The sequence below is a fragment of the Crocuta crocuta genome, unplaced genomic scaffold, assembly GCF_008692635.1.
Source record: "Crocuta crocuta isolate KB4526 unplaced genomic scaffold, BGI_CrCroc_1.0 scaffold292, whole genome shotgun sequence".
In the NCBI taxonomy this organism is placed as follows: Eukaryota; Metazoa; Chordata; class Mammalia; order Carnivora; family Hyaenidae; genus Crocuta; species Crocuta crocuta.
Window position 1 is genome coordinate 691,848 of NW_027528370.1, and position 27,157 is coordinate 719,004.

Consider the following 27,157-nt stretch of genomic DNA (forward strand, 5'->3'; position numbering starts at 1 on the left):
ATATCTGGAGGACAAACATCCAAACTTAAGACTATGAAGTTGTTCCCAGGAGAGTGGAAATGAAGGGCACAGGATGAATGGAGGAGCCCATTTACTCCATATACACTGTTGAACTTTTCAAACTAAAAAAAAATTTAAATTTTTAGCCAATGATATCTTTTTGTTTTGAAAGTTTACGTATTTTGAGGAAGTGGGCATATGTGATTCGGGGAGAGGCAGAGAAAGAGAAAGAATCCTAGGCAGGCTCTGTGCTCTCAGTGTGAAGCCCTACATGGGGCTCAATCTCACAGACTGTGAGATCATGACCTGAGCTGAAATCAAGTCAGATGGTTAACTGAGCTACCCTTGAGCTCCTGGATTTAAAAAAAAAAAAAAAAAAAAAGAAGAAGAAAAAAATTGAGACAGAGTTGGGGAGGGGCAAAGGTAGAGGGAGAGAGAGAATCTTAGGTAGGTTCCATGCCCAGCCCAGAGCCCGGTGCAGGGCTTGATCTCACAACTGTGAGATCATGACTAGAGCCAAAATCAAGAGTCAGGCACTTAATCAACTGAACCACTCAGGAGCCTCTGTTGTTGCACTTTTTAAATAAGCAATGAAAAAAAGTAGATTTAGTCTCTAAATTGGTTTAATTTCCCTAAAGGAGGAACGAGATAGGTGTAAGGATGGCTATTTCCCATTAGATAAAAACCAAGAATATCAGCAATATATCAATTTATAATTGTATCTTTGGGATATTATTTTTTTTATGTGTCATGTTAAACTGAAAGACAAAAGGTTTCAAGGACAAATTGTCACTCAAAAACTAATAATATAACATTGAAATAATTAGTATATAATATTAGTTGTTAAGTATGTTATCTCTCTCAAAAGGAAATATGGGTCACCAGAATTTTTTGATTATAAATACTTTATACACATTTATTTTTTACAGAGATTTTCTTTTCTAAAAGTGATCTAGCACTGACTGAGGTATAATTCACTTATTTTGGTTAGCCTCTCATTAGATTCTCATATTGTGACATTTTATAGGCATTTAGTTCCTTACTTGTGTAAGCACTCTACTTTTAAAATATGAGATTTCAAACTCACTTACTTTTATATACGAACAGTTAAAAAGTCCAAGGTACAAAGTGGTATGAAAATAGAAGTGCTTCTGCTAGGAATTTACCCAAGGGATACAGAAATGCTGATGCATAGGAGCACATGTACCCCAATGTTCATAGCAGCACTCTCCACAATAGCTAAAACATGGAAAGAGCCTAAGTGTCCATCAACAGATGAATGGATCAAGAAGATGTGGTTTATCTATACCATGGAATACTACATGGCAATGAGAAACAATGAAATCTGGCCATGTGTAGCAACATGGATGGACCTTGAGGGTGTTATGCTGAGCGAAATAAGTCAGGCAGAGAAGGACAAATATCATATGTTTGCACGTATAGGAGGATTAGGAGGAACTTGACGGAGGAACAAGGGGGAGAAGAAGGGCAGAAATGGTGGGGGAAAGGGAGAGAAGCAAACCATGAGAGACTCTTGAATGCTGACAAAAACTGAGGACTGATGGATGTGGGGGGAGGGAGGGATGGGCATGGAGGAGGACACTTGTGCGGATGAGCACTGAGTGTTATGTGGAAACTAATTTGACAATAAACTATTAAAAAAAAAAAGAAAATAGAAGTGCTTAAGAGCTTGTTAGGAGAGTACAGGTTTTTGTTTTGCTTTGTTTATTTTAATCCTTGGGATTTTTAAGATCTTTTTAAAATTTTTGCATGAAAGAGAAGTTTATAGTGTCTATTGTATATAGTGAAAGATAGCAAAAGAAACATATTGTGGTTCAAATATAGCTCTTGGCTCTAAGTTATCCTCTGAGAGAGGATCAGATCAATGATTGTATGCTACACATCTCTCCAGGCATTCCTGTTATATTCTTCACCAGGAATACTTGACAGAGCTGAGGATTTGGTATGAACACTTTTTATCATATCGCTTAATTAAAGTCACTTAAATCATGAGAGGTTGGAGAAAGGAGACTTGAGGCAATTGTATGCTAATAAGGATGTGTAACATTTAAGGTAGATAAGAGTTGCATGGAGAGAGGGTTTGAATCACAGAATTCAACTACTACAGACTTATTTCACTGCAGAACTGAAAAGGGTGTCTGTTTATAGATCTTTTTGGTATCCAGTGGTAAGGTATTTTAACAGTCTACTATTTTCTTTCTTACATGTATTGTTCCTCTTTTTTTCTTCTCTTACTCTCTCATTTATCTAAACATATGTGTCTAACTAAATGAAAATAAACCTGTTCAGGGATCAAAGGATAGGAAAGGAGAAACCAATTACTAGGTATTGGACGAATAAATGTCTGAGAAACATCAAAGGAAAAAATGCTATGTAAGTGCTAGATAGGTTTAACCCTAAGTGTCCCCTTTGTTGGGTAGGAAGGGCATAATTCTCTCTGGCTGTTAGGGAAACAGCAAGAGTTAGCTACTGCTGTTGTTGTGAATGCAGGGTTTGTACATGTATTAGTAGATAGGCAATCAATCCATTATTTAAAAAGGTAGCCAGCTTTTCTCAGGGCTATTATTTAATACTGCTGCATCCCTGGGGATGGATAAAATGGGATAGGAGTTGTTTATTCCAATTCCTGCAGAGAGTAGCACTGTTCTTCCTAAAGACAGTGATTACCACAATGTTATCATTTGAATCCATAATTGTCATCACAGTATTCAAACATTATAACATTAATGCATAAAAGTAAATTTGTCTAGGCTCTTGGATAATTAAGATAACAGTTATGTCTCAAGGTTTTACTCACATTTCATCTAAGAAATAAAGATCTCTAGTTCTACCTCTGTTTTGTAGTCACATAGTTTTTAATTGGTTTTGTACGATTTCAGGCCAGCTTTCACAAAGCTCTCAGCTATTTATTGTATACTTTATTCTGATCCAGGAGGACACTTATATGAACATTTATAAAAAAAAGGAGATATATTAATCAGCTGGAAGTAGATCAAAGCTCTCTAGCCAGCATATGACTATAATAATGTTCATTAATACTAATGTTATTTTTTATAATGGTTACATTACTTTGATGTTACTAGTTTCAGAACCAAATTATATCAGGTATAAAATTTATAATTAAAGTATGAGTACACTAAATTGTGTTATAAGATGGTAGTGGGCAGAATTTATTAACTAAACAACTTGTTTTCAGCACATTTGGCAGCTCTCCTCTCATGGATGATGTTGTTGGGTTCACAAGAGAAAGATATCAAGTGGATTGATATTATCTCCATCTCAGTTTTTTCTTAATAGTTGGAATAATTTACCATGGGCTTATATAGCCCCCAGGATGTATAGGCAGAAGTCGCGGTCACCATGTCTACTGAATTCTAAGGAGGTTATAAGCTCCTCTCTATGTGTTCAAGATCTATTGAGGCTCCTACTCATCTTGGTTCATGTTTAACCCAGTGGGGTTTAGATGCAGGAGGAGTTAAAACCTGTCAGGAATGTGGGGACACTTTTGGTATGGCAGCTGGACAAAATAATTACAACACAAAATGTAGCTTCAGGAAAAGAGAGGCCAACAACTATGTTTCCCCACATTTCATCAGGTCATACCTAGAAATGATGACATTACTTTTATAAATTGGAAAATTAACAGTTACAATTCTCTGTACCTCAAAGATCTAAAGGCAGGCTTCATTCCTTTGTTTGAATTTCAAGCTCTCTCTCACCCAGACCTGAGTACTTAGATTCTCACAGCTGGATATTAGATCCTAATATCAAAATCTGCTACCAAACCACATGCGATCAATGTTTAGCAACAGAGAGAATAAATGATGGCTCTTGGCAGGTGTCCCAGGCAACACAAAATTCACATGAAATTACAAAAGATGAGTAGTCTGATTAAGATTTATTGCCTTTATTCACCTTGATTACTTATTGTTCCCCAAGCATTTCTTTCCAAATAGGCTAATTAGCATACCTTTGGGCTCCAAGCAGAACAAAATACAGGAAATTATGTGTAGAAATCAGTAGTTGGACAGTGTTTCTTTTCAAGAGGGTGCTTAACAGCCTCTGAATAGTACAGAAAAACATCTGCTGGCAATGAGCTGCACTGAGCACAGGTCACTTGGCTCAGCATGAATTGAAATTATTAGGGAAGAATTTACTCGCAAAGATGTAACAGTATCCCCTCACCTCTTCACAATATTTCAGGTCAACCGACTTGCCGTCACTTCGAACACAATCCAGCATCCTTGTTTTAATGCCATTTCCACAAACTGCCTTCTCACTCAGCTGACACGTGCTCCAGTCTGAAAGGAAGGGAGCCCATCAGACAGAAGGCCATGTATGAAACAGATTTCAAGTGAAACTCTGATGACCTGAATCCCATATTTAATTCACAACTGCTTCCTAAGCCCCACAATCAATCATCCGACATGCAGAGCATATGGGTCCCGGCTCTGAACATAACAAGAGTCAAATGGAACTGCTAGGTTTGCACATAGCTATAGGGATTATTCTTGAAGGCAGATGTCTACTTGACAATCCTGACAGCTAGCCGTTTGGTGATAGTGTGAAACCGGCTCCGGCCTACAGATCAAATGTCACTTAAAAACTTTTTTTTCCTAATGAAAGTAGAAATTTAAATTTCAACGTTGTTTTTAGTTTAGCAAAACAATTCATAATTTTAACGGGTGGTACTTGAACTGTGCAGTTATATTCAAAGAGAACACTGTTTCACATGCCGTCCATACTTAGAATGTTTTAAAATATGCACCTATTTATTTCAAAATCACTTTGGCCATATCTATTTAATTCTTTTATTTCATGTCTTTTGCAAAATAACGCTTTCAGTCTTTCTTTCCAGGGTAGCATCGCACGTCCCAGAGAACTGTGACATCTTTGTATCAGATGAGAAGAGAAAAACCTAAGGAGACAAAAAGCCAGTCTGGCTGCTGTGTGTTACTGCACAATGTTTGGAGTTTGTTTCAGTGGGAAAATTACCTGGGAAAAATTCCAAAATAAGCTTCAGTGTTGCCTTACATCAGATAAACCAATACATTCACTTCTTTCCTAGAATTTTGCACCTTGATGGTATGAGATGAAGTTTATGGAAAAAATGGACGTAAGTCTTTTCTTCTGAAAAAAACAATTCATCCTATTTCATCTGTACCTTTGATAATACTGAAATGTTTGTAGCTTCTTCATATGGTTTTTGGAAGCTTAAGATTGCTGACATTTTTACATCAGACTAATCATGCTTATAAACTGCCCCCACACAAAGAAATGCTATCCCAGTATGTTATAGGGATTAACCATCTTCTGAAGAAGAAAGACATCTTTCAATAAACCTGATACTTATGGGAAAGATATATATCTTTTACTTGCACATTCCCTAAGTGGGAGGATGTCTTCAACAGGATCATTTAGACTATTCACAATCTACCTTAATGTTTGTATGCTATTTTCATTCTCTGTCTATCCTGATGTTTATTAAAAAATAGATACATATTTCTGTCATTGAATAAAGAATTATCTCTGGGAAAGTAAGAAGCATGTCCAAAAGGGACCCAGATGGAGATGGACAATACTTACGGGAATACTGCTGAGCTGAAAGGCACAGGATTTGGCCTTTAACTCTGTGATGAGATGACTATGCACGTACCTGTTACATTATAATCATAGTGGAAGCAGTTTTTGTTTAGGTTACAAGGTTCCTTCTCAACAGCATTAGGGCAGGCTCTTCCTTCATCAGCAGGTTGTCTGATGGGATCAGCTGACCTTTGCCGGAAACTGCTCTGATTGCAAGGCTGACAAAGAATAATACAACTCCTCAGAATGGTGACTCCCCAGCCACACAAGAGCTAATCTATGAGGGAGAGCACTGGAGCAGGAGTTAGGATTTTGGGGCCACTCTCATTACACCTCAGTTTCACTGTCTATAAAATCAAGTGTTAGATGAGTTTCTGATGTCCCATCTAGCTCTAAGAGGCTTAAGAGTCTGTGTGTCAAATACCAATCGATACATCCCATCACACATACGTAAACACACACATGATTATATTAATTATTATAGATCACTAATACAGAAGTTATAATCAATGAATTTATCTAATATAGTTTCTTGGACCTTAAAAACCATTTTAAGGGTGATTTAACATATTCGTTATTGTAGATCACGAATACAGAAGTCTATCATCCATCTATCTATCTGTCTATCATCTATCTATCTATCTATCTATCTATCTATCTATCTATCTATCTATCATCTATCTATCTTAGTTTCCTAGACCTGAAAACTCATTTTAAGGGTGATTTTAAGTAACTACCTTTTAGTGACCTTTTTTTTTTTCCCTAATGGGCACATACACACATGCCCACAAACATAATTCAGCAGTTAAAAAAGACTAGCTTGCCATTCTGCTTACTGGCACAGTCTTGTTCTAAAAACATCTGGTTTCTAAGTACAGGAACTTCAGATCTGAAGCTATGGAATTAGAAGAGAAAATCATTTGCATACTCTTGTGAAAGAGCTGATTCTTTGTTGCTATTTAACCTCTATCCAAATCAACTGGCAGCCCTGTTTGGCCCCTGCTCTATCAGCTGGCTGTTAATCAGCACCTTTAATAATGTTAACACTGAGATAGAAAATTAATTTCACTTTGAAAACATGCATCACAAATTCTCTGAAACTATCTTATATTGTATTTCAGCAAAATAATTCCACATTAGATGTATTCTTCCTGTGCTTTTGATGCTATTTTGAAATGTGCAGCTTTACAGAGGAGCCTGGGCTAAGCCCAATTTCCTACATGCTCAAATGACTCTTCCCAGGGTCCCGTGGAAGAGCCCCTAAGGGCTGTTGAAATCTAGAAGCTTTTTGTGATTTGAAAGTCTCAGCTGGCTTTCCAGGCCCACGGAGACATGGAGTCAGTGTGTGGAAAGAGATTCACTGACACACAGCTTTCTTCTTTCGATTCCCTTTCTTGCCAGGATCTTTTGCGTTTTAGTGTAAATACCCCTGCTGTAGTACCCCCACTGTGTGAAAGATTATTCTGGCAATTTAAATAAAATAGACTGGGCAAAAAGCAAGGGATGACAATAACCTGACACCATTAAAGTACCTTTACTAGAGCTTCATTCTTTTTTCCCTTTACCTGGAGGGAGTCATTATCATCACTGCAGTTTTTAACATGTTGTGTATTTATAAACCAATCTGAAGGCATTTTGTGTGGGTCTAGGAGGATGCTAGAAGGCATAAAGCTTGCAAGAAGTCAAGCTGTTCTAGTGTGAGACAAAACACTGCTGACTTTAAATGGCACAGTCATAGAATGAAGTAGCCGAGAAAACAACCTTGCTTTCATAACTAATTTGGTAACTTCATAATTATAATTTTCTTAGCTCTGAAGCTTTCGTGGTAAAAAATTGAGTAAACTCTATATTGATAAATGGTTCATCATCTTACCAAAGTGCATCGGGTCCAAGGACCCCATTCAGATATCACACAATCCTCAGGACATGGTAATTTACACTCTCTAGAGCCCAGGGGCATCTCTTCTGGGTCACAGAGGTAATCTTCTACATGGTCAGAAGGGCCATCCGCCGTGTTCTGCATGCATCTACAAGAAAACACACACCTATTCAGTGAAGGAACCAGGACAATTAGAACAATGGCCAAGCCATAAGATAGATGGTTCTTCCTAAGACATCATTATGGCATGGGGAGGTGGGAAGGTTTACATTTAATAAATTGAATTCTCCAGACATGAAAACATGAAAGAACCTCTGTCTCCCATAAAAACATGCAGACCTTCAGTATGATATAACATCCACACTTGTGTCATTATAGTCTTTTATAATTACAGCCAGTGTGTGTATTATAAACTCTGTATGTCTTCCTCTGAGAGGAGGGCGTCTTTTACACTCATCGATGATGTAGCATCTAATGAGGAAGGGTCCACACAGATTCAGAGAGGGGTTGTAATTTTGGAATATAATGCACTTTTTTCTTCAGAAGAAAATGGTACAGTCCATAGAGAAGGTAGATCGTATGTGATGAAAGAAGAGGCACCCTGAGCTTTCCTAGTGAGAGGCTTCATTAGGTATTTTCAAAAGTAACTGATGCCACTTATCAAGTTGTTTTGTAATTTTAGCCTCCTATATGCTGATAACTTTAAAAGAAAGCCAAAAGTGAAAACACAATTATAGTAGTAACAATAATAGCACACATTCTCCAAATGTGGTTGTTTCAATCATCCTATATCTTGACCTTTTTAAGTATTAGTTTTCTTTTTAACAGAACCAATTCAAATATTTTATTATGTTTCATTCTTTTGTAAGCAGTCATGGAAGTCTTCTTTACTCATCTGAGGATCTAATTAACGTGGCTAGTATTAGACTTGACTCTTACCATCATTAATAATCTCTCCAGGCACTGTTCTAGTAGAAGAGAAAAACTTTACCCCTCATGTATAACTTAGAGAAGGTCAACCTGATTAATGGGTTTGGGAAGAAAATGCATTGCTGGATCTAAAAAGGCAGGCTTGAGTTCTTAAGCCTCTCAAACCCATTGCAATGTTTTACACTGTTGGTTAAATTACATTATCAATTATACCTGGAATCTCACCTTTCCCAGGGATTTACAATCTGGGGACATTGCATTTTCACAAACCTCTTCTGCAGAAATGCCTTTCTATACAGTGCTGCCCAATTTAAAAGAAATGTTGTTTTCCTGTGGGATGCATTTAATGGCTGGAAAACTGCTGTTGGTCATGTCTTAATTGGATTTGTAGTCTGAAAAAATACTCATACGATAGCACCTCTGCATTTTTTTTGGATTACTCGATAAAAATAGAAAACCACAAAAGCATTCAAAGGTAGATATTTATTTGATTTCATCATTGAAGAAAAAGTTATGCATTTCTTTGGGAGAATTTTAGTTTCCCAGGAAAAAGTTCTAACTTCAATGCCATTGAAAAATGTTATGGTGACAGCAGCTTTGAGAGGATACAGAGCAGAGTTTAATGCTCAAAAGTTGGATTTGCTGCTAAGAAAAGATTGAATTCATGGTAGGCACTGACACTGAGCAAGGATTAACTTGCAAAATTACCTATTGATCCAGAGTTAAGGACAGATGTTCAATACTCGATTAAGTACTTATATACATAAAACTACATTTTCGCAGGCTTTTCTCCTTTAATTTTTTATTTTATAGGTAATTTATTCAGTTTAGGAAAGTCTGAAGAAACAAAAAAAATTCACATGATTCTATCACTCAGAGAAAAGCACTCTTAACAGACTCACAAAATAGGAACAAACTTTACCTACAATTTTGTGCCATTTAAGAAAAAAATTAGAAATACATTATGGACATCTTCTCATATTGCTATTTTTCTAAGACATAACTTTTAATGACTATATTCGAGTGACATCATTTCAGTGTGCCACAATTGCTAAAAAGCCCTTCTTGTTGACATTAGTTATGTTTTATTTACTTCACCTGGCCTTAATCAGTTTTAAAAATCACTCTAGAGTACAGAATAAATATTTGGATCAAGTTTTAAGCACAAAGGAAAGCACTTTAAGTGTATTTTCATTCATCAAATTCTTGGCCTTTCTTGCTTCCATAGGAGATAGAATTATGCGGTGAGAAAATTGAACTTTATTAGAAATAAAATAGTGCAGAACCAAGATGGAGGCAATGAGTGAGGCCAACAGCCCACCACGATGTGACAATAAGGAGGCAGAGAATTCAAAAGCAACCATAAAAGTAACCAAATCTGTTGCTTTTTATTATATATATATATGTATTTTTATTAGTATCACCATGTACTGGCAATTCTAAAAACAATGTCCGTAAAAAAATACCCCTTCTCACCAGGGAAAAATTACTTCTGCCACTAGTGTTTGCTATGCCATACCATCCTAAAAGAGAAAGAATGGGATTGGATATAATTGGAATATGCTCTCTTATAGACTCATCTATCCTAAATATTGCCCAGTGCTTGCATATAAGCAGGACATTTTGACCTTAATTAGCAGAGGATGAGGTTACTATTCAATCAGTAACAGGAACATTATTATGTGATCAGAGATCACAATCAATACTGACCTTCTGTTTATTTACATTAAAGATGTTTACTAAAAAAATAAATTGATCTCAAAAGTTGCTTTGATTAAGATGTATTTGGAAATGATGAGAGTATCTATAAACCAAGAGAAAGCAACAGGTACACAGATAGTTGAAGGGAAAGCTGAAAGAATAGTAGTTCTTTATTATTTTTTTAATTAAAAAAATTTTAATTTTTAGAGACAGAGAAAGACAACATATATCTGGAGAGGGGCAAAGGGAGAGAGAGAATCTTAAGTAGGCTCCATGCTCAGCACAGAGCCTGACATGGGCTCCATCCCAAGACCCAGGAACCATGATCTGAGCTGAAAGCAAGAATCGGAGGCTCAAGTGACTGAGCCACCCAGGTGTGCCAGTTGTTCTTTATTATACTTTTTCTTACTAACTAAAAGCCCAACTTGATCATTTTTTNCTTGTGAGATCATGACCTGAGCTGAAGTCGGACGGTTAACTGACTGAGCCACCCAAGTGCCCCAAAGGAGAAAATTTAAATTTGGAAGGGAATGGTGGAAAATGGAATCTCTGTCTTTTCCTTATATTTCTCTATCAGCTTATTACTTCCCAGCCCCACATCCACCTTTATTAAATTCCTCAGAAAAATACTTGAGAGTTCAGAGGGCTTGTGAAAAAAACATATAGGGATTATTTTTACTGGAAGCAAAGTTACACATAGTGTACCAAGGTTTTATGATATGAATGGTAATTTGCTCTAGTTTTCTGTTGAAAAATACAAATCTTAAATTCATGAAAAGTTAGGCCATGGGTGATAGTGGATTTCCTCATAACATAAGTTGTGAAGTTCTAGATGTTTTTACATTTATCTTTACTGTGTGTCACTCAGAACGGTTGGAAGAAACTGGTACAAAGAGTGACAAAAAAGGGCACCTTGGTAGCTCAGTCAGTTGAGCGTCCAACTTCGGCTCAGGTCGTGATCTCATGGTTCATAGGTCTGAGCCCCACATCGGGGTCTGTGCTGACAGTTCGGAGCCTGGAGCCTGCTTTGGATTCTCTGTCTCTCTCTCTCTGCCCTTCTCTCTCTCTCTCTCTCTCTCAAAAATAAACATTAAAAACTTAAATATTGGAAAAAAAGAGTGACAAGAGACTGTGGATTGAATATCAATTCTCTTACTTTTCTAGATGTGTGTTTTTGGTAAATTACTTAGTAATTCTGAGTCTACAAAGTGCAGATAATAAAACCAAATACACTTATTTCGTAGGGTTCTAGAACCCTTAAGAGACATATGTAGATATGGTAGGGACCTCTTAATGAGTATCAAACTTGTATTAGGTGTTAGGGTATTTTTATGAATATGACAGGGTCTCAGTTTGGAGAAAATGATAATGTTTAATAAAAACAAAAGACCAGTAAATGGATCCTTTCAAAACAATGAGGGGTATATGGGGAATTATAGGACAACACTGCTCAACAGAACTTTCTGTGATGATGGAAATGCTCTATAGCTCTGCTGTCTGACAGAATAGCTGTTAGCCACCTGTGACCGTGAAGCACTTGAAATATGTCTAGTGTGGTGAAGGAAATGCAGTCTTAATTTTAGCTAGTTTAAATGTAGTTTTTAAAGTTTTTTAATTTGAAAGAGAGAGAGTGGCAAGGATGGGGTGGGGGAGGGAGGGAGAGAGAGAGGGGGGTGGGGAGGGAGAATCCCAAGCAGGCTCTGTACTGTCAGTGCAGAGCCCAATGTGGGGCTCAAACTCACAAACTGAGATCATGACCTGAGGTGAAACCACGAGTTCATTGCTTAACTGACTGAGCCACCCAGGTGCCCTTTAATCAGTTTAAGTTTAAAGTGAAATAACCACATATGGCTAGTGGCTACCCTACAGTGTGGCCAGAGGAGGCTTCCTGGAGGAGAAGAGAATATCTGAAAATTAGCCAGTTTGATATAAAGGAGCAAGAGTGTACAAGAGATTATCACTAAAAAGCAGTAAGAAATATTTTTGGCCTTCAGGAAGAAAGGTATTGGGGTTTGGAAAATCTGCATGAGTTTAGCTTGCATTCGATGTGTGAATCTTTTTTTCACAGGAGCACCGTGACATAAGGCTCCCAAAGTCAGAAGGCCCAGTGTGACAAACGGCTGCTTGAAGCAGATCCCTTTAGAGTATTCCATGCACTCAGATTCCCTAGAAATAATATAAGACAGTTTTACTCAGGAGACTGGGAAGGAGTGAAAGTTCACTCTGGCACACGTGGGAGGGGTTGCGTGTTCTGTGTCTGTGTAACCAGGCTTGGTCTTACCTCACTTTTCGGGTTTGCACACCCTCTCCACAGTTATCTCGCATGTTGACAAAGGTCACCTTGCAGATGCTCCATGGCTCTGTGACCCATACGTACTGGTTGCAGTGACTGTGGCAAGGAACGACCTCATATACCTGAAACACACACAATTCTCAGGGACTTCTCCCCAGGGAACCCGATGAGAGTGTGTGGGGATGCTTCACATCACAGCAATCATTATATTCTGTTCACTCCTCTTCTTTCCTGTTCATTACTCTAAACTAGGAATATAGGAGATGTAAGAGTTAGAGTAGTGATGGGCAGGGCTAGCGGTGCTGTGTTCTCTTGATCCTATATGACATTAGAAGTGCAGGTCTGACTGGGAAGAGCACATGAGGTCCATTACACACTGTCCCATACTGACCCACACCGCACAGCACTGTGATTTCATGGGCCATCTGTCTTGTTCACAGGCCTGTGTCTCCAGTGCTCGGGCCAGAGTGCTCAGATGTCAGCCATTCCACAGAGATTTGCTGAGTGGATGAATGAATGAATAAATGAATGAATAATCATATTAAAGCAGTTGTTTTCACAAAAATATGACTTGGTCTGTTTTCCAAATAAGTGTATGTAATAATAAGGATTTATATATGTGTGTGTATATATATACACACTGTCCATGAAGGCTGAAAGCCCCACATTTAGGGTGGTGTGTTTGGTTTCAGTATTTTAGAAAAATGAACCACTTACGCTCTTTTCTCAAGGAAAACAATGACTAAATCAAGGAAATAAATAAACTATAATCCACTGCAACACAGCTGACTTAACCATTAAAGAAAAGTTTCTTTTAAAATGATTTCAAAATCTATGGTCATTCAACTCTATTTCCTATTTCACACAAAACACACACACACGCACACACACACACACGTTGTAGTAACTATTTAATTTCAGAAAATATAGATATAAATAGCCCCTTGGAGCTATTATTTTGTGCAAATTTCAGTGAGTGAGTAAAAATGACCCATTCCAAGTGAGAATAAATCATATGCACTGTTGGCGTAAGAATCCACAATTACTTCTATAAAAGATCACCTTCACATTGGGTACTGTATTTAAGTGGGACTAAATACTACTGAGTAAAACATTACCCTACAACTTATGGGGAAGGGAAACACTGAAAGAGAAATGCTATTTTGCCTAATCTTTCAATGGTTTTCATTTTAATCTCCTACGCTGGACTGAATACAAATCAGTTCAGAGCAACTTCCTGCCACCCATTTTCAGCCCACCTGCACCTTTACCCCTCCCTCCAAGAAGCATGATGTCATTAACAAGAGAGATGTCATTGCCTTTTCAAGGCTGGTGAATGAAGTGAAGCTTGTTTCCCCCACCCCTGCACCTCAGACCCTGATATTAAAATGAGAAAACACAGATAGCATGCTAGAGGGTGAAAGAAAGAGGAAAGAGGAGGGGAGGGGGAAGAAAGGAAGCAAGGAAGGAAGGAAGAAAGGAAGGGAGGAAGGAGGGGAGGAAGGACGAAAGAATGAAAGAAAGATAGAAAGAAAGAAACAGATGCAGGACAAAAACTGTATGGAAAATGTGCTATTTTCTCCCTGTAAAAGATAAGACAATAGCAGGAAAAGAAGTCCATTCTCTGAAGTCTCAGGAGTCAAAAAGAAAACAAGGAACATTCTACCATGAACCAGGAGATTTAAAAGTTCTTACCTGTGCCTGGAGAAGTGTTCAACAGGGATGAAGAAAAGAAAGAAAATAAGGAAAAATATGTCAGTACACTGAATGAAAAAATTCATGTTTGAAGTTTTAAACATTATGTTATCCACACATAAAAGTCTACTTTTCTTTTTTGGTAAGTGATTAGAATATTTTTATTAAGCCCTGGGAGAGAAAAAGCCCTTCTTATCATTGTTTAAAGTGAAGATACACAAATGAGTAATGCAAACAGCCCAGTCAAGGAAAAGATTAGATGGACAGGGTGAAGAAATCTTAAGAAACTGAGTAGAACTAAAAATATATATCATGCGGGATTGATAAATGACTGCAAATATTTTGTGATCCAAATGGTGAAAAATCTATCCACAGATTGATTGATTAATCTATTGATTTTAATCAATCCATCCCTCTACATTTCTAAGGAAATGAGAATTTGCTTCCTTAATTGGAAAATGGAAACTCAATGACCATTTTCAAGTCAATGGACCACTGATTATTTTATCGAGGAATGTAGAATTGTAGCAAAAAATCCATGTGACTTACAATATTCAAAATTAACACAACCTTGGCATATTCTTTACTTCCCTAACATGTTACCAATAAGTCCTATAAATTTCTATTTTTTTAAACAGTCAGCAATATATTATTTCTTGTTTTAGCTTGAAATTTTCAGTTGTTAATGTTGTAATTTGCCACCAGTAAGCAGATTAACAAGTACCCAAATGTCCCCACCAAAATTAAATTTTATCAGAGTTGTAGGGTGACAGAGAAATGGCTTAGATAAAAGACTTTTCATAGCAAAGACAACTTGTCAGAAGGTCTTGAACCTTTAAAAATTGACTAGCAATAAAAAGCTGAGGCAAGCATGGCTTATTTTAATTGAAGGGCTGACTGGCTAAATATACACACATACACACACATACACATTCTGAACATGTGTATATGTAGGATTTCTCCTTATTAGAACCACGGATCAAAATTTATCACAATTTAAGTTTACCATTGAACTTTAAGGTCTCAAAACTTGTAAAAATATTCTTTTGTATTATGAACCTTACATTTCAGTTATTCTGTTTCATTAGGGTCACATAACTGAATTTTCTTCTTTGCAAATATTGACTGACTCTGGCAGGGAAACTTGGTTATCAGTAGATGGCAGCAGTGTGGTGTATTCCCTTTGGTTGTCTTTAAGGGAACATGTAGCAACTTAGGGAAAAATCAAGATTTTTTCAGAGTAGTACTTCCTGTGGCATGTAATTCTCCACTTTGTTCATCTTTAATTTCTTTATTCAAAATTTATTTTCTCTAGAGTGTACCTTTATTTTTACTTTATTATTATTATTTTTGAAGATCTAATTGACTATATCATCTGATTCATGAATTGGGCAGCATTCCACTTAGCAAGCTGAGGGGAGCACCCTAAAGCATACCTTTATTATCATTAACAATTTAATTTGGGAAATAAAGTTTGTGTACTGGAAAGCAGTGTGTTTGGAGATTAAAATTAGTCTGTGTATGCATGAAACCTATCTACATATTTAAGGTTGGTTCATATACATGACTTGGTTCATTTGACTATGACAATATAAATACATACCTTAACATCTACACATACTATATTAAATTTATTCCTTGTTAATTCACATGTATATCAAACAAGATAATAACTGTCTACATCTTATCTTACACTTGAATTCGCCACCATTGCCTCTGTTAGCTTTTTTTACTTCATATCTCCAATAGAACATAAGTAACAACTATGAACAGCAGATAATGAAGTGAGCATACAAAATCAAATAAAGCTTCAAATAAAATTGAAAAAGTCACTGACTAAATTGGGAGATAACATAGTTACACTGACTTTGAGGCTATCTTTACATTTCTTCTTTTCTTAACATACTTTATATCAAACAAATTTAAATGAACATTCAATACCTATTTCCTCGTTTTAGATCCAAACCCATATACTTGCTTTCATGTTAAGTAGATGGCAATTGAGGTATCTTTTCTGACATTCTAGGGGAGTATAATAATGAGACAATCTTGCTCTAAGCACACAGCTAGATACAATTTTATGATATTATCTTAGAGGTAGGTGTCATTTTAATTTCCATTTAATTATATTCATATGCATATACATGCTGGGTACTAAATGTAATGCAAAGATAATATATCTGATTTGGGATTTTAGTAGCTTACATACATTAACTCAGGCATTCTAAAGGTAAAACAGGTCAAATTTCTTGTTTGAAAGGGGCTATGATTTATTCTCCATTTGGAGAAAAAAATAGAGCATAGTGAATCTAAACAATATGCTAATATCCTCAATATTAGAATCAATGGGAGAAAATACCTGGTTGACATGGTCCAGTTTGGGGCAAGGCCTCCCTCCATTATACGGTTTTTCACGCAACCATTTAGAGCGAACCTTCACTCCACTCCCACAGGACTTGCTGCACCGTGACCAGTTGGACCACTCACTGAGCTTGCAATCGGAGGGACAGGGGATGATGCAGGCCTCTTCGATGTAACCTGAATGGAAGAAAATGAGATGAGAGCCATCTCCTCCACATGTCATTGTGCACTACCACCCACCATTCTAGCTCACTTAGAAGGTCCAAGTTTGACTTGACAGCAACATGCAAATGCAAAGATGTCTCCATTGTTAGGGACTCAAATTAAATTCTGCAGGAAAATGACACATACACACAGTGACTCTGTTAAAATAACAGCTGAGCTGCTGCCATATGATCTGCTTAGGATTCATGCTCACCATACCTCAACATTTCTGACTTTCTGACAGCTCGTGTTTAATTGACAATAACCTGTCTGCTGCTGTATCATTCTCATGCTGTCAGAATGAAACATTAAAAAAATTAGAACAGTTTTCTATAAAATGCTCTCTGTTAATGTCATACAAGTTCAAGTTTTTGAGTCCATGCAATGTTCTTCCTGAAAGAAGAAAGACAGAGCCTCTCAATCAATGTCTGAAAGGAACCGATTAACTTAGCACCTTATGTTTTCCCTTCTTTGAAAATCAAATCTGGAAAAGGAAAGTGAATATTAAATAAATAATGTCTCATACTTTTATAGTGCTGTCAATTTCAAAACAACTTTACATCTCGTTTTCATTTGATTGTCTTGGAAATCTTATAAGTGTATCGGACAGGTGGGTATTGATATTCTACTGGACGGATATTCTAACAAATACAGAAAGGTGATTGACAAGTGCAGGAGCACACAGTAAGAGATGGGGTGTAGTCCATTATTCATTCTATCAAATCGCACAGCCAATTAACTTAATCATCTACAGATGTGATTTGAGAAATGGGCACATTTTCCTGGAACAGTCCCTCATTACCAACTTGGCATTTCACAATATCAACTTATCACTAGTGTTCTCCAGGCAAGTGTGTGGAAAAAGCAAACTGTCCCTTGGTCAAAAGTCAAATGCATGGCTGTTCTGTGTAATACTCTGATGTGCAGAGGGATTGTGCTTGTAACATTTTACATCAACATCAACGACTTGATCTTGAAAACAATAATAATATAAACAACTTGTACTAAGGAACTCTAGGTAGGTTTATAAACTTTTTAGGGAGAAAATTCATATACCATAAAAGTCAGCTCATGTTTTGGTTTTTAATATATTTGATGAGTTATACAACCATCACAACTATCTAATTTTAGAACATTTTCATCACCACAAAGAGGAACTCTATACCCATTAGCAGCCATCTCCCATTTTCTTCTCTCCCCCTCTGCTCCCTCTACCTACCACTTATCTATTTTCTGTCCCTTAGAATGCGCCAATTCTGGACATCTCATAAAATGAAATCAAACATTATGTGGTCTTTTTGACTGGCTTATGTCACTCAGTGTAGTGTTTTCAGGGTTCATCTGTTACAGCATATGTTAGTATGTCATTCCTTTTTATGACAGAATAGTGATCCATTGTATAGATGTATCATACTTTGGGTTTTATCCATTCATCAGTTGTTGGATATTTTAGCTGTTTCCCTATTTTGTATATTACGGATAATGCTATGAACATTTGTGTATAAATTCCTGTGTGAACATATTTTTAATTCTCATGGGTATATACCTAGAAGTGGAATTGTTGGATCATATGGTAACTTTATATTTAACTTTTTGAGGAAGTGTCACACTGTTTTCCAAAAATGCACCATTTTACAATACCACTAGCGAGGTATGAGTGTCCCAACTTTTACACTTGTCAAAAGTTATCTTTTTAACTTTAGTGTCCTTTGAAGAACAAAATTTTAAATGTCAGTGAGTCTAATTTACCTATTGTTTTTCTTTGGTGGCTTGGGCTATGATGTCACATCTAGAAAACTAATCTGAGGTAATGAAGATTTACACCTAGGTTTTCCTCTAAGAGTTTTATGGTTTTAGCTCTCATATTTTGATATAGGATTCACTTAATTTTTGTATATGTTAAAAGATGTGTGTGTGTGGGGGGTCCAACTTCATTCTTTGGTATGTGATTACCATGTTATTCCAGGCTCATTTGTTGAAAAGGCTATTTTTTCCTATATTGAATTATTTTGGTACCCTTGTTGAAAATCAATTGACCATAAATATAAGGGTTTATATCTGGATTCTAAATGCCATTCTATTGATCTCTATGCTAATACCAGACTGTCTTGATTACTGTAACTTTGTAGTAAGTTTTGAAATCAGAATGCACGAGTCCTCCTACTTTGTTCTTATTTTTTAAGATTGTCTCAGCTTTTTTTTGGTTCTTTGCATTTCCATATGCATCTTAGAATCAGCTTGTCAAGTTTTACCCAAAATGGCGGCAAGATTTTGATGGGAATTATGCTGAATGGCTTGGTCAATTGCGGGTATTGCATCTTAACAATCTATATGCATGGAACTTTTTCCATTTATTTAGGTCTTTAATTTCTTTCAATGGTGGTTTGTAGTTTTTAGTGTACACATCTTAATACTTCATTTGTTAAATTTATTCCTAAGTATTTCATTCTTTTTACTGTAGGTAGGTTTCAAAGAGAAACTTTTGTTATAGTGAAACAAGACTGCCTAAAACCCAATATGATAACTTTAATCTATAAGATTGTGACCAAAGTGTCCTGGATTGAGACAGTGTTTAAAAGCTAGCCAGTTACTGCACAGTACTTCCTAGCCTTGCCTTCTCATAAATTACATGGAACACATGCTAAAATTGCAGGTTTCCAGCAATCCCCAACATTATGATATAGTTCAGTTGGAACAGGGTCTCATTTTTAGAAATTTAATACATTTTCTTGTGTTTATTTAGCATCCTTTTTATTGAAATACTTTTATTTATCAAGGTAATTGTGGATTCATACACAATTGCAAGAAATACGAGAAATAATATCAAGAGGTCCCTTGTCTACTTTTCCCAGTTTCTTACAATAGTAACTACAGCATAACTTCAACCAAGATACTAAGATTGATACATACAATCCAGTGAGCCTACCTAAGTTCCACCAGTCCAATTTGTACTTATTTATGAATGTGTGTGTGTGGGACTGAAATTAGGGCATGCTGTGGTAAGACACGGGCAGAACCAGTTGAATCTGGAGAAGTAGATTTGTAGAGTATCTTTCTACATACAGTCCCCTATGTGTTTGCCAAAGTTACACATCAGTCATTTTAAACTCAGTTTCCATACACAAGTGTGCGTCTTTTGTACAATTTCATAAGTATGAAGTTCAGTGAACACACACACAAATCCAGAAACCTCTGCCCCCTTCCAATTACTATCCCTTCTTACATGGGCAACTACCCTCATTTTTTACAAAGCAGAATTGTTGTACTTTTAAAAAACTTTACATAAATGGAATCATACAGTGAATACCCATGTGTGCAAGCTTTCTTCTACAACGTGGTGTGAGATTCATCCATATTTCTGCATGTTGTTGAAGGCTATTCATTTTAATTGACATATAATATTCTATTGTGTTCATAATATTATGGCTTATTTGTACATTCTAATGATGGTGAGTGGATATTTTTCAACATGGGGCTATCATTAACAATACTGCTATGAGCGTTCTAGAATATCTCTTTTGGTGACCATATGTATGTGTTTTTTTTGGAGTATTCCTAGGAGAGAATTTGATGCATGAGAAGATATCACCTAATTTTAATGAAATATAAAAAAATTTTGAAGAAAGGATCATAAATTTAGCAGAAGAGCAGAGTGCATCGAAAGAATTTTCAAAAGTGTAGGAATTAGTCTCAGATAACCTTCAATGGGGCAGATGTGGCAGCAGAGGCTGTGTCAGCTGTGAAGCACTGAAGACAGAAAGAAGACACCAACACTAAGTTTTGAATGTACTTCTGATATTGAAAAAGGCATCTGGACTGTTGACAATGATGTAGAGGAAAGTCCCATAAAGAACTGAAGTACCTTATGATAGGGTTTACCAAAATTTTGAAAAGTGTAACTATTCTTCAAATAGATTGTAGTGTCTACTTAAATCTTATACTTTGACTTTCACTATGGTTTGAGGTAGGGAAACAAGTCCATCTCACTATTTTGAACTGAAACAAATTTTAAATCTCATTCTCCTTTTCATACAGCATAGCTTAGAAAATAAATTTGTCTAAAACAGGAGATGCTTATAAGTGGAACTCTCAAAAAGGCCAGTAACAATTTGTTTTATATTTCAAAGTAATAGTTTATGAAAAACAAACTACAGAAATGCCTGACATCATTTCCAAATCAATGGCATTCTGTGACCAAATTGTATAATGCTTGTAAAAGTACGATAACTTTTAAAAACACCAAATATTTCCAAATGTTATGAATAGCTTTTGCAAAGGTCACTAGTATTTCAAAGGTAATATTTTATTATTAGTAAGGTTTTAAGTTTCGGTTAATTACCATGCAGTATAATATTGATTCAGGTTTACAATATAATGATTCAGCACTTCCATACAATACCCAGTGCTTATCACCAGTGCTCTCCTTAATCCCCACCAGCTACTTAATCCATTTCCCTACTGTTAACCATTAGTTTGTTCTCTATGGTTAAGGGTCTGTTTCATGGTTTGCCTCTCTCTCTCCCCCCCATGCTCATTTATAATTTGGCTATTGTAGATAATGTAGCTATAAGCAATGGGGTGCATGAATCCCTGTGAATTAGTATTTTTGTATTCTTTGGGCAAATACCTAGTAGCGCAACTGCTGGATTTTACAGTAGTTCCTCCATACCGTTTTTCAGAATGGCTGCACTGGTTTGCATTCCCACCAACAAGGCAAGAGGGTTCCTTTTTTCTCCATATCCCCACTAATACTTATTGGTTTGCTACATTGTTGATTTTAGCCATTCTGACAGATATGAGGTAATATCTCATTGTAGTTTTGATTTGTATGTAGTTCCCTGATGATCAGTGATGTTGAGCCTCTTCTCATGTGTCTGTTGGTCATCAGTATGTCTTCTTTGGAAAAATGTCTATTCACATCTCAGGCACAGTTTTAACTGGATTATTCATTTCTTAGGTGTTGAGTTTGGTAAGTTCTTTATAGATTTTGTACACTAACCCTATATCAGATATGCCATTTACAAATACCTTCTCCCATTCCACAGATTGCCTTTTAGAATAGTTCATTGTTTCATTCACTGTAGAGAAGTTTTTTATTTTGGTATAGTTCCAATAGTTTATTTTTGCTTTTGTTTCCCTTGCTTCAGGAGATATATCTAGAAAGAAGTTGCTATGGCTGATGCCAAAGAAATAACTGCCTATGTTCTCCTTGAAAATTTTTATGATTTTATGTATCACATTTATGTTTTTCATCCACTTTGAATTTATTTTTGTGTATGGTACAAGAAAATGGTCCAGTTTCATTCTTTCAATATTGCTGTCCAGTTTTCCTAACACCATTTGTTGAAGAGACTATCTTTTTCCCATTGGATATTCTTTTCTGCTTTGTTGAAGATTAATGGACTATATAGTTGTAGGTTCATTTCTGGGTTTTCTATTCTGTTCCATTGATTTATGTGTCTGGTTTTGTACCAAACCATACTGTTTTCATCACTACAGATGTGTTCTATAATATGAAGTCTGGTTTTGTGATGCCTGTAGCTTTGATTTTCAAGATGGCTTTGGCTATTCGGGGTCTTTTGTGGTTCTATACAAGTTTTAAGATCGTTTGTTATAGCTCTATGAAAAATGCTGATGTTAACTTGATAGTGATTGCTTTGGGTACTATAGACATATTCATAATATTTGGTCTTCCAACCCACAAGCTTGGGATGTCTTTTCATTCCTTTGTGTCCTCTTGAATTTCTCTCATTAGTGTTTTATATTTTTCAGAGTAGAGGTCTTTCACTTCTTTGGTTAGCTTGATTCCTAGGTATCATGTTGTTTTTGGTGCAATTGTAAATGGAATTGATTCCTTAATTTCTCTTTCTGCTGCTTCATTATTGATGTAAAGAAATATGTACATCAATTTTGTATCTGTTGATTTTACTAAATTCTTCTTTCAGTTCTAGCAATTTTTGGTGGTGTCTTTCTGGTTTTCTATACAAAGTATCATGTCATCGCAAATAGTGTAAGTTTTACTTCTTCCTTGCTGATATGGATGCCTTTAGTTTCTTTTTGTTATCTGATTGCTATGGATAAGACTTCCAGTACTATGTTAAATAACAGTGATGAGAGTGGACATCCATGTCTTGTAGGAAAGCTCTCAGTTTTTCCTCATTTAGGATGATATTACTTGTGAGTTTTCATATATGGCCTTTATTATGTGATGTTCCCTCTGTCTCAACTTTGTTGATGGTTTTTATCATGAATGGATGTTGTCCTTTGTCAAATGCTTTTTCTGCATCTATTGAGAGGATCATATGGTTTTTATCCTTTCTTTTATTAATGTAGTACATCATGTTGAATATTGTGGAGTCTTTATCTGGTTTTGGTATCAGAGTAATGCTGACCTCACAAAATGAGTTTGAAATTTTTCCTTCCTTTTCAATTTCTGAGAATAGTTTGAGAAGAATCAATACTAATTCTTTTTTAAATGTTTAGAAGAATATGTCTGTGAATCCACCTGCTCCTGAAATTTGTTTTTTGGGAACTTTCTGATTACTGATTCAATTATTTTGCTGGTTATTTGCCTGTTCAAGTTCTCTATTTCTTCCTGTTCCAGTTTTGGTTGTTTATATATTTCTAGGGATTTATCTATTTCTTCCATGTTGTCCAATCTGTTGGCATATAGTTTTTCATAATATTCTCTTATAACTCTTTGTATTTCTGTGGCATTAGTTGTTAGTTACCTCCTCTCACTTGTGATTTTATTTACTTGGATACTTTCTCCTTCCTTTTTGATAAGTCTAGCTACAGGTGTATCAATTTTAGTAATTTTTTTCTAAGAACCACTCCTGGCTTCATTGATCTGTTCTATTGTTTTGTTGTTGCTGTTTTTGCTTTTATTTATCATTGATTTCTGCTCTAATATTTATTATTTCCTTCCTTCTGCTTGCTTTAGGCATTGAGTTTGTTCTTTTTCTAGCCCTTTAAAGTATAAGGCTAGGTTGTTTGAGTTTTTTTTTACTTCTTGAGGGAGGTCTGTATTGCTGTGTACTTCCTGTTAAGACCACTTTTGCTGCATCCCAAAGGTTTTGGACTGTTTTGTTTTCATTTTTGTTTGTTTACATGTATTTTTTAAATTTCTTCTTTGATTTCCTGGTTGACCCATTCATTGTTTGGTAGTACGTTGTTTAACCTCCATATATTTGTCGTGTTTCCAGATTTTTTCTTGTGGTGGACTTCTAGTTTCACAGTGGTCAGAAAACGTGCATGGTATGACATCAGTCTTTTTGTATTTGTTACGGCTTGCTTTGTAAATTAACATGTGGTCTGTTCTAGAATATGTCCCATCTTAACTTGAAAAGAATATGTATTCTGCTGTTTTAGATGGAATGTTCTGAATACATCTGTTCAGTTCATGTGGTCCAGTGTGTCATTCAAAACCACTGACTTGTTTATTTTATGTTTACATGATTTGTCCACTGATGTAAGTGGGGTGGTACAGTCTGCTATCAATGTACTATGATCAATGAGTTATTTTATGTTTGTTATTGTTTTAGATATTTGGGTGCTGTCATGTCAGGGGCATAAATATTTACAACTGTTAGATATATTTCTTGGATTCTCCCCTTTATAATGATATAGTACCCTTTTTTATGTCTTGTTATAGAGGTAATAAATTATTGAAATATTACCAGAAGAGTGGCATTTCTCCACCTTCAAAATGATTACAAAAGTAAACTTTTAACCTTTTGCTATTCAGTACTCATAGTTGAAAATAGAATCACATGATTGTTCATGTCACTACTTCACAAAGTGACAGAAAAATGGAAATTCTTTCCATTTTATCTGTTGAAGTATTATGGCATTAGTGAGATTTAACATGTATGGCTTCTGACTGATTCACATTTTACTACTAAGTAAGCAGATATAAAACTTTTATGTCTGATCTTCCAATAGCATATTCCAGAAAACGTCTCTCAAATAAAATTCAGCCTATTAAATTGTTAAAAGGTATAAATTAGGCACTGACATAAAGACAAAACTGCAAAAGACTATAATGCTCAGCATTCCATTTTTATTTTCCAGTGTGTAACAACACTTAATAATTGCCTGTCATGTTTATCTAGCACAATTAAAATCCTTAATGCTACTAGTAAATTGCTAGATAAGCATTCCCTTGCCTTCTCTGCTAAGATCATTTTTGAGGGCAATTAACACCAAACAATCATAGGGGGTGGAAAGACAGAAACATTTGATGCATTTTAAGGCTAAATAAACTGCTGGCATCTTGTAGCAATTTATGCTTTCTGAGGAATGCTGGAATAAAATAAATGACTTTGCAATTAGGGTATTAAAACTTTCAGCACTTCAACACTGAATTTGACACGTGGAAAATCAAGCTCCTGACTTCTGATCATATTTTTTTGTATCCTATATCTGTTCTGATTGCCCTTTCAGACTGAAATAAATACAAAACACCAGCAGGCTTAATGTGGCAACCGGAGGACATATTGCCTTTGAGATATATCCAATCACCTCTTTCATCTGAATTATGAATGCACAGATAAAGTAGCTTTCAACAACCTTCACAATTACTATATTGTGTTGCTGAAAGGTGCGCTGCTGATAAAGAATTCATTTTAAAAGCACATGGAAAATATTGGTTGATTTTGATTTACAGTTGTGTGAATGAGCAACTCTGGCACTCTATCTGAAACTTTTGGATCAATCTCAAAAGCAACCTCAAAAATCTCTCCTACTTTAATGTATACTATATGCACATGACTGCAATCAGGAATGAGAAAAAGAACTTTATTATTATCCTTATAGGTTTAAAAATATTGAAAAAATCATTTAAAAATTCTGAAATAATATCCTTTTGCAATTATATATTGAGGACTGATAACTCAGAAACATGGAAAAACCAAATTACTACATGTAGCCAAACTCCCATAATCAAATGTTCTATTCAAACTCATATATTCACTAGATGTAAAGTTATAAATCTACTTTGTGCAATTAAAATTCTCAGGGTGAAGTGTTCAGAAAAATTTATATAACTACAGTGGAATGCCATTTTATGTATTTACTTACTTTATATACATATGAAAGCCTATCTCTACCTATCTGCTAGGTACTTATAGATTTCTCTCAGGAAGTTTCTACATCAATGTTAATGGTTATGGGGTTCTATTGGTGTTCATATTCTGATACCGGGAGTTACCCAATGATTAGGGACATTCAGATTCATTTAAGAACAGCTGTACACAAATTTATTATTAAGGCCATTTGTTATTGCCAACTCTAAAGCTTTCTGCTGTATAATAAGGGATTTGGCTGTTCTTTGTCTTTGGTTCCTGGGAGGTAGCCTCCAAGCCCTGACATTTTCTGAACCTTTCTTATTCATAGTTGCTTCTTGGACTATAGGTGAGTTATGTTAAAGAGATGTCTCAGGACGTGGTACTGGTCACACCACAAAGACAAAACAAGTTTAGAGAGTTAGGGTTTTTAAGCCATATGACATCCACCCAATCTCTTGGTGGGGAGACAGCTCAACCACGTGCCCAAAGAACTGATTAATCATGCCCACATAATAAAGCCCCAATAAAAACTCTGGGTACAAAACTCACATGAGCTTTCTGGTAGATAAATACACACTGATGTGTAATGACGTGATGGCTCCTGGCTCCACTGGGAGAGAACATGGAAGTCATATGTTTGAGACCCTCCTAGAGCTTGCCTATGTGTCTCATTTTGACTACTTCTGATTTGTATCCTTTGGGTATAATAAAACCCTACTTATAAGTCCAGTTGATCCTGAACAGCATGGGGGCATTAACACCAATTGCAGTTGAAAATCCTTGCAGAACTTAGACTCCCCCCAAATCTAACTACTAATGGCCTCCTGTTGACCAGAAGTCTTACAGATAACATAAACAGGTGATTAACACACATTTTGTACATTGTACTATATTCTGTATTCTTACAATAAAGTAAGCTAGACAAAGGAAAATGCTAAGAAAAGCATAAGGAAGATTAGAGTACGCTTAGAGTACTGTACTGTATTTATCGAAACAAATCTGTGTATAAGTGGACCCACACAGTTAAACTTACGTTGTTCAAGGGTCAACTGTATAGTGCTTTTCTAAGTTCTCTGAGCTGTTCCAGTGAATGTGGGAGGTTGTGGGAACCTCCAAATCTGAAGCCAGCTTGTCAGTCAGTAGTAACTGGGAACCTCTGAACTTGCAGCTGATATCTGAAGTGAGAGCAGTCTTGTGAAGGACTAAGTAAACCTTTCACTCCTGAAATTGGGCTTAACTCCAAGTAGTTACTGATGGAATTATACTTTCAGATATACATTTTATTTAAAAAGTAAATAAACTTATTTATATAAGAACCTATATGTATACTTATGCAACCAAAATAAAAGCCTTGGGAATAATTATACACATTAAAGCATTTAGGGACCTTCTCCCCAGATTAAACATTTGTAATTTTAACTT

General features: G+C 35.9%; 1 protein-coding gene across 1 annotated transcript in view; it reads right to left on the reverse strand.

The window, feature by feature from the left end:
- Nucleotides 1–27,157, reverse strand: part of THSD7A (thrombospondin type 1 domain containing 7A) — a 417,169-nt gene that overhangs the window by 20,879 nt on the left and 369,133 nt on the right. Inside the window, exons 15-20 of the mRNA XM_077754232.1 lie at nt 16,462–16,640; nt 14,103–14,108; nt 12,396–12,529; nt 7,478–7,631; nt 5,678–5,822; nt 4,207–4,322 (exon numbers count right to left, since the gene is read on the reverse strand). Of these exons, the coding sequence (XP_077610358.1) occupies nt 4,207–4,322; nt 5,678–5,822; nt 7,478–7,631; nt 12,396–12,529; nt 14,103–14,108; nt 16,462–16,640 (734 nt within the window). The remainder of the gene's footprint in view (nt 1–4,206; nt 4,323–5,677; nt 5,823–7,477; nt 7,632–12,395; nt 12,530–14,102; nt 14,109–16,461; nt 16,641–27,157) is intronic.